At 48.4% G+C, this 8658-nt stretch overlaps 1 protein-coding gene across 1 annotated transcript in view; it reads right to left on the reverse strand.

The window, feature by feature from the left end:
* CTPS1 (CTP synthase 1) overlaps positions 1–8658 on the reverse strand; it is a gene marked incomplete in the record, with an annotated part of 47724 nt that overhangs the window by 13447 nt on the left and 25619 nt on the right. Inside the window, 2 exon segments of the mRNA XM_027766886.1 lie at positions 3198–3330; positions 4570–4721. Coding sequence (XP_027622687.1) covers positions 3198–3330; positions 4570–4721 — 285 coding nt within the window.

The raw sequence follows: 8658 nt of genomic DNA on the forward strand, positions 1-8658 counted from the left end.
GAGGGATGGTCACACCGCAATCCCTTCTCCTCCATTCTCCTCTCGGGATCTTGGACACGCACGCACACGCACCTGGTGTGAGTTTTAAGCCACCGGGTCCAGGACGCAAATTGCGGTCGACTACGTGGGAGTCCAGCGACATAGCCATTACGCTAACTGCTGGTTCCCTGCCTGGCATGATTTTAAAGCCACCAAGTCTGGGTCTCGAACCACAGTCAGCCAAGTGGGAATCCAGCACTTTTAACCACCACGCCACCTGCTGGCCCCTTAAACATATGATTTTAAAACACAAGAGTTTTCATTTAACTCCCAAACCTAGCTCTATCCATCCTACACTTGCATCTTTTTAGGGTCTTGTCTCGGCTAAGCTGCTGGAGAAGAGCCTAAAGCGGTCCCTCTTCAAAAGACACTCTCCAGCCCCTCTTCCTCCTCCCCAGAGTCTTACAGTATAATTTACATACAATAAAATGCAAGGGTTCTAAAACCCACACTTCGGTGAGCTCTGTCAAATACACACATGAAGGCATGACCACTACCTCATCAAGATACACGCTGGGTAGAACCAGCAGTTAGCGTAATGGCTATGTCGCTGGACTCCCACATAATCGATCGCGGTTCAAGTCCCAGACCCTGTGGCTTAAACTCACGCTGGGCGCGTGTGCGTGCATGCCCAAGATCCTGAGAGGAGAATGGAGGAGAAGGGATTGTGGCGTGGCCATCCCCACAGGGGAGGGGGGTGATTTCTTGCTTTTTGTCTGTTTCTCTCTGTCTGTCTGCCCAATAGCAAAAACCTCTTCAAAAAAAAAAAGATACACGCTGGGTCTTCAAAAACTGTAGAAAATGTGTATCATAAAAAACTATGCATGGATTTTACTTTTTGTACCAAAATATGCCCATACTTTAGTTTCCTTTTTCCGCATGCCTCTGAACGTCCCTCATCAAAAGCCACCATCGTCCCAGAATGTTCCCTTGGCCAATCGGCACACAGTTTCGGCCCCAACTCCTGCCCAGACACCCTCAGGTCTGATTTCTAGCATCGAATTAGCCCTGCCTGTTCTAGAACCTCACACACATGGCCCTAACCCCCATGGGGCCTTTGTGTCTGGCCCCCGGCTCAGTGTTTCGGGGACTTGCCCACGCTGTGTTAACTGTCTGCTCCTGTTCACTGCCGAGTAGTTTTCCACACACACTGACTATCTGCTCACTGGTTCCGGATTTCAGCTCGGATCAGTGTGTCCACTCGCACTGGTGTTGTTCCTGAGAGTGGGATTCCTGGGGCCTCACGTCTACCTCCATATAAAACTGCCAGCCTTTCTCAAGTGGCCATTCACCTGGCATCCCAGCAGCATGATGGGAGATCTGCTCAGACGGTTGGTTCCGGATTTCAGCTCGGATCCACTCGCACTGGTGTTGTTCCTGAGAGTGGGATTCCTGGGGTCTCACGTCTACCTCCATATAAAACTGCCAGCCTTTCTCAAGTGGCCATTCACCTGGCATCCCAGCAGCATGATGGGAGAGCTCCACTTCCTCCCATTTGCCACACTAGTGTTGCTATCTCACTGTGATTTAAATTGCATTTATTTCCTGACAATTAAAGGCTGTCTTCTTTTCATGACTATGTCACGTATCTTCTTCTGGAAAAGTCTATTTAAACCTTTGTCTACCTTTTTGTCAGGCTGCTCACTTTCTCCCTCCTCGCCCCTACCTGTGCACTGCAGTGACTTCCCTGAACTGCAGGGTAGGATCCAGCCTTGGCCCTGCTCACAGGGATCAGGGCGGGCCCTCCTGGCCTACCCCTACACAGACCCCAGCTCACACCTTCCCATCCCGAGCTCTCAACTGCTCCAGGTCTCCAAGCCCTTGGACACGGCCTGCCTGTCAGGACTGTCTCTCCCGCCACAACCCACCCAGGGGTCTCTCGAGGAGGGACTTGCCGTCTCCTGTGCTGACAAGGCCGGTTCACCCTCTCTGTGTGCTCCCCTCACACCTAAGAGACTCGAGATGCCGGGACGGCAGAGACGGTCGTCTTTTCTTCCTCTCTCAGCCTCTACATTCTAGCACGTGGTCGCCACAGACTAACTCCAAGTGGACAAAACAAATGATGGCAAGAACTAGCAAAAGAAATCAGGGCAGTGTGACAGGATCCTCCAATTGTCCAACCACGTAGAACAGCTCATTCCGCAGGACCCCGTCCACTAGACGGAGCCAAGTCCTCAGGCCCAGAAAACCCAGGAGGAGGAGGGGAGCCCTAAAGCCGGTGGTGGGGGCTGTGCACAGACCCAGGCAGTGTGGGCCCCGGCTAACACTCAGCACTGAGCTCTGGCTTCCTGCTGCTTTCCTCCCTCCTGAGCCGCCCAGCCGCCAAACTGGAGGAAGGCATAAAGGGAAGAGGCGGAGCATTTTCATAGAGAGCCGACTCGGTGACCACGTACCGGGCAGGCACAGCTCTCAGCACTGTATGCGACGCACTGAATCCCTGCCACCACACTAGGAGGAAGGCACAACCACCAACACTTCTTAAAGATGAGGAAACTGAGGCACCTAGGTTAATGATCCAGGGTCACATGGCTGAAAGGCAACACGGCCAGAACTTGAGCTCCGGCCATCTGGCTCTGGAACCTCAACATCCTACTGTCACTTATAAAGACGGATAGGGCTATGCCCCGATGTCCCACCACCTCAGCTGCTGCCACCACGCCACAGACCAGAACACTGCCACTGAACCAGGTGCCGAGTGCTGCCCACGTTCCAGGCACCGGCTGGGTGAGGGATGCCAGCGCTGTGAAGAGGGCGTTACCATTCCCACCCTAATGGTAACTAGGGAGGTAGACGGCACCAGCTCAGGTCAGGAAAGGCGCCCCACGTGCCAGCAGGGCGTCCAAGAGCCACCGATGTCTAGAACGGTTCCCAGGCAGTGCCATCCGTTGTGCAATGTCCCTCTGGCCCACCAGGGCACTCCTAGTCTCGCAGGGTCACCTGACGTCCAGATCCAGGCCCTCAGTCTCTCTCAACCTGACACCGCTCCCCTTGGTTATTTCCTGCAAACGCTGCTCTGTTCTCTCAAAGTCAGAAGCCAACCACATTTCCCTTTTAAGAAATTCGGAGCTCCCAAAACATAAAGCAGGTGTGCACGCAGCAACTACAAACGCCCAGGCTGCCAAGCTCCCCCGGGGCTGTACCTGCACCATCCACCCTACCTTGATCTCCAACTTGTGGTTGATGGCCAGTGCGGAGTGCTCCAGGGCTTTAATGACAGAGGCGTATGAGTCCGAGAACTTGGTGTATTTGCCCACCAGAGCGATAGAGCAGGTCTCCAGCAAGCGGTCATATCTACCGAACAAAGGCCAAGAAACACACGGTGAGTTAGAGATCAAAATGGCTTTTTCAAGAGAAGAAAAACATGCCTAAGAAGAACAGTGGGAGAGGTATTATCCGAGTTCTATGTACACACCAGGGAAGAAGCAATTTTTAGATCAGCATGGCAGGCCTTGTAAAGAAAGCTGGATTTCAGAAGCTACTACAAAGAGACACTTTCAAAAACCTCACACAAACTTGTTTAAAAACTTTTAAATCCTAAAGTGCAAAAAAAATGAACAGACATGAACGTTAAATTTTTGCTATAGGGCGCAGGCACGTGCTAGAGAGAGACAGAAAAAGCGAGAGGGAGGGAAAGTAAGAAAGCCACCCCAGGAGGCTGGCCATGCCACAATCCCTTCTCCTCTCAGGTTTTGAGTGTGCACACACACGTGCGTGGCATGCTCTTCAAGCCACCAAGTCCAGGACTCGAACCACACAGTGAGCCAGTCACCTTAACCACCACTAGCTGGGCCCACAAGATTAATTTGATGAAGGGGAGACTTAAAATAAGGGACAATCACACAACAGCAAAGTTCACACTTACTAAAAATGTTCATTATAAAGTATAATTAGTAGTAACAAAATGCTTTATGAAAAAGGATTGAAAAGCAGAGAGCTACATGTAAATAGACAAGACTGAAAGGAGAATGTTAAAACGGGAACAAACATGCCAGAGGACGGAGCAAGTGCTTCCTCCTCAAAGCTCACGTTAGCGTTGCAGCCATGGTAAGGCACGCCCACTGCTCTGAGCCACTAAGCGAAGATCTCTGACGTGACGTGAGGACAACTGGAAGGGGACAGTCCTCCTAGAGCTCACCTCCAGCAGTACCTCCCTAGCCATCCCTCTCCCTGGGGTGCTCCAGCCATGATCGACCACTGATGTGGGCTTCAGGTGTCTGTGCAAACCTACCACCAAGGCCTCTTTGCACTGATCTTCAAATCAGTAAGAGTCAGGTGTGATAAGACAGGATCAGAACTTGCTGCCTGGAGACCTGGGGTCAGGCCCCACCTTACCAGGACATGCTCCTTGCTGGCACAACCACAGGACAGCTGAGATCCCTTAACACTCACAACATCTCTTACCGTTAGGACCTTTTCAACACCAGTGGACAACGAAATGCTGACAGGCTAGCGAAGGAGCTGGACTCCCAGAGCCTCTGCCAACAGACACTGACAGCAGCGGTCCCGCCAGCTCCTCACTGCAAGACGTACCTGTCCGCCATCTCCTTCCACTTCATCAGCATCTTCCGTGGCTGCCTCTCAATAGGAAGGTCAAGTCTTCGAAGAAAATAATCCACAACTCCTTGCTCCTCTAATAACAAGGGGACGCGATAGATGGATGAGACATCATGGACACAGATCACCTATTTACAAAAAGAGCAAGTTACTTAATAAAAACGAGCGAAAACCAACCGAGCTCAGAGCCCCCCTCAGCCACGTGACCCTGGGAAAAGAACTTCCAACTACGGAAACAGAAAAAAAGGGCCATTTTCTAGAAAAATGGAAATGACCAAAACGTACTCAAGAAGAGGCTGACAGAAAATCAGGGACCAGCTGGGGTGCAGTGGTTAAGCTGGCTGGATCCCACACGGTCACCACGTGCTTCAAGTCCCACACCAGGGGTGTGCGCCTGCGTATTCTAAATCCCGACTCGAGGGAGAAATGCAGGAGAGGAAGCTGTCATGTGACTACCTCCCATGGGACGTGCTTTCTAGCTTTCTCTGTCTCTTTCTCTCCCCCCTTCCCCATGGGAAGTGCTTTCTAGTTTGTTTTCTTTTTTTTTCTCTCTCTCTCTCTGGCGAGCTCATGCACCCTCTGGTGAAATCTTTAAAAAATGGAAAATGAGTGGCTAATCTTTTTCCTTTTATTCTGGTTTTTAAAGGAAGTTTTTGCCTTGAGGTGTGTGCACTCACTGGATAGAGACAGAGACAGTGAGAGGAAAAGTGAGAAAAAACCTGCTCTGGGAGGATGGCCATGCTGCAATCCCTTCTCTGTTCTCCTCCTGGGATCTTGGAGATTCATGAACATGCCCCTGGCATGATTTTCAAGCCATATGGTCTAGGACTTGAACCATGGTTCGTCATGTCTGAGTCCAGCAACATAACCTCTACGCCTCTATCAGTGCCATGGCTAATCTATTATGAACATGGATCCAAAAACTCTTTTAAAAAATAATGTATCACAAACCAAACCACAAATAGTTATTAAAAAAACAAAAAACAAAAAAAAGGCCAAAAGAGGACCTGTCCCAGGAAACCATGAATGGCTTCAATAGGAACAGCGGTTCTCAAACTTGGCTGCACAGTGGAATGGTCTAAACAGTACTTAAAAAAAAAAAAAATGTACAGCCTATTAAAGAAAATTACAGAATATTATCAAAGAACAATCATTTAATAGATGGAAATAGGACAATTAAATAGCCACATGCAAAAAGATGAATTTCAATTCTTACCTCACACCATACACAAACATTAACTCAAAATGGATCATGTAAAACCCAAAACTATAAAACTTCTAGAAGAAAACATAAAAATCTTCATAACCTTGGTTAAAAAGAGTCCTTGGGACCAGCAGATGGCGTAATGGCTATGTCACTAGACTCTGATGTAGTCAACCACAGTTCGAGTCCTGGACCCAGCGACTTAGACTCATGCTGGGCGCGTGTGTGTGCACGCCCAAGATCCCGAGAGAATGGAGGAGAAGGTATTGCAGCATGGCCATACCCCCGGGGGTGATTTCTCGCTTTGTCTCTCTGTCTTTCTGGCAAGTGCACACACCCTATAGCAAAAACCTCTCCAAAAAAAAAAGTTCTCATGTATGACAGCAAAGGCACAATTCAAAAAAGACAAAAAATGAAAAGGCACAGACTAGGAGAAAATAAATGCAAATCATACATCTGATAAAAGACTTATACAGGGGGGCGGGGGGGTAGCAGGTGGCATGGTGGTTAAGAGTGCTAGATTCCCACTTGGCCGACCGTAGTTCAAGTCCTGGACCTGACAGCTTGCTTTCTCACTTTCTCTCTCTCTCTCTCTCTCTCTCTCTCTCTTTCTCACTCTATTCCTCTCTGGTAAAATTAAAATAAACAAATAAGTTGATAAATAAAGTTAAATAAATCTATAAAAAAAGAAAAAAAGGCGTGTACTGAAAGAACTTTTACAACTCAGTAAGATAAACAACCTCATTTTAAAACTAGGCAAAAGATATGAAATCAAATTTGAATATGAAAATACCTTCACTTTTTTTTTTTTTTTTTTTTTTGAGAGGTTTTTGCTATAGGGCGCATGCGCTTGCCAGACAGACAGAGACAGACAGAGAGATAGAAAGCAACCCCCTGCGGGGGGATGGCCACACTACAATCCCTTCTCCTTCATTCTCCTCTCGGGATCTTGAACATGCACACACACATGCCAGGCGTGAGTTTAAGGCACTGAGTTCGGGAACTGAACCACGGTCAACTGCACGGGAGTCCCGTGACATAGCCACTACGCCAGCTGCTGGTCCCCACATTTTTAATAGTGAGTACTTTCTTTTTTTTTTTAAGAATTATTTTATTTACCTTTATTAATTTATTTACTTTTTTTTTTTTATTTGACCAGAGAGGGACAGAGTGAAAGAGCGAGAGAGAGTTAGAGTGAAAGTGAGAGCGAGAAGCAAGCCACCAGGTCCGGGATTCAAATCGCAGTCAACCATGTGGGAGTCCAGTGCTCTTAACCACCACTCCACCAGCTGGCCCCAATAGTGAATATTTTCAATGACAACCTGTTCTGCTACAGAATTGAGTTCCCTTCACCTGCTAGGACAGAAATAACTAAAATAAGTAAAGTGCGTGCTGATGGGCTGTTGAGAAAACTGAAATGACTGTGTTCCATGCGTTCAGTGTGAAACAGGCCCTGTTGGCCCTCACACCTGAAGCTTGAGCTACCATGGAGAGGGTGGCTACCTCTGTAACAAAGGCTCTATCCAGGCCAGCAGGTGGAGTAGTGGTTAAGGTGCTGGATCCCAGGGCCAACTGATCAGTTCTAGTCCAGGATCCAGTGGCTTAAAAATCACACCAGGCATGTGTACTTGTGTACTCAAAATCCTTAGGGGAGAAGATAAGAGAAGGGATCGAGGCATGGCCTTCCACCCCTCCCCCATGGGATGTGATTTTTCTCTCTCTCAATCTCTCTCTCCCTCTCTCTGGTGAGCACACATGCCGTAGAGCTCCTCCTCCAAAAAAAAAGGCTCTATCCACACTGAGCCATGTCTTGCTTTCTCGTTTTCACCTCTGTAATCAGTCTTTCTTGTTTTTCATTTGCTATAGACACACGTGTTTGTGAGGGGAGGTAGTAAGAGAGACAAAGACACACAGAGCAAAGGCACCCCAGTGGGGACGGCCATGCTTCAATCCCTTCTCCATTCTCCTCTCAGGATTTTGAGCATGCACACACAGACCCAACATGTTTCTCAAGCCACTGGGCCTGGGACTCGAACCATACAGTCTACCATGTGGGATCCAGCTGCCTTAACCTCCATCCCGCCAGTTGGCCCTAAGCCTCATAATCCACTAGTTTGCTCTTATTTTAACCCTTCTGCTTCATTCGCCCCTCTTCAGGCAGACGGCCTCTCCTGCTTAGTCTCCTGACCCTCAAATACTCTAGTAGTAAAACAAGCTCTCCAGAACCCAATCATGGAATTCCTTGACCTCCTCTTCCCTCTTTCTCTCCTCCAGCCCAATATGACCAAAGCCACAGTCTCAATTTATCACCAGAATATCCATACTAAGCACCACACTGAGCTATGCCATGGGTCCCCAAATCCTGGATTTCCTGTACTACACTGCTAGCAAAGCAACAGAACGACCAAGATATGCAGGGGCCGTTAACACCCTAGACACCAGACACCACAAACATAAAACTGAATCAAATGGTCCTCGCCTTCCAAAAGCTCAAAGTCTATAGGAAGAGACAAACACGGACACACAGATACAAAGATAAACACACGAGCACACCCAACAACAGGCACTAGGACAGGTTCACCACCAGCACGTGGGAGACCCACAGGTTGCCCAGAGAAGGGAGTGATTACCAAGCAGGTCGTAGGTAAGGAAGCCTACCAGGGAAAGCTTCTCAGACAATGCAAGGGGGTCTTCAATAAGTTTATGAAAAAGCTACACATGGACTTGAAAATTTTTTCACAGCAAACTCATACTTTAATTCCATTTTCTCATGAATTATCTGAAGTCCTCTCCTACTATATATAGCCTAGCTAGATGCTCAAGAATGAGGTTGAAGAGATTGTCAGGCCAACAGGGAAAGA

The sequence above is a fragment of the Tupaia chinensis genome, unplaced genomic scaffold (genome assembly GCF_000334495.1).
Source record: "Tupaia chinensis unplaced genomic scaffold, TupChi_1.0 Scaffold143758_1, whole genome shotgun sequence".
Taxonomy (NCBI): domain Eukaryota; kingdom Metazoa; phylum Chordata; class Mammalia; order Scandentia; family Tupaiidae; genus Tupaia; species Tupaia belangeri.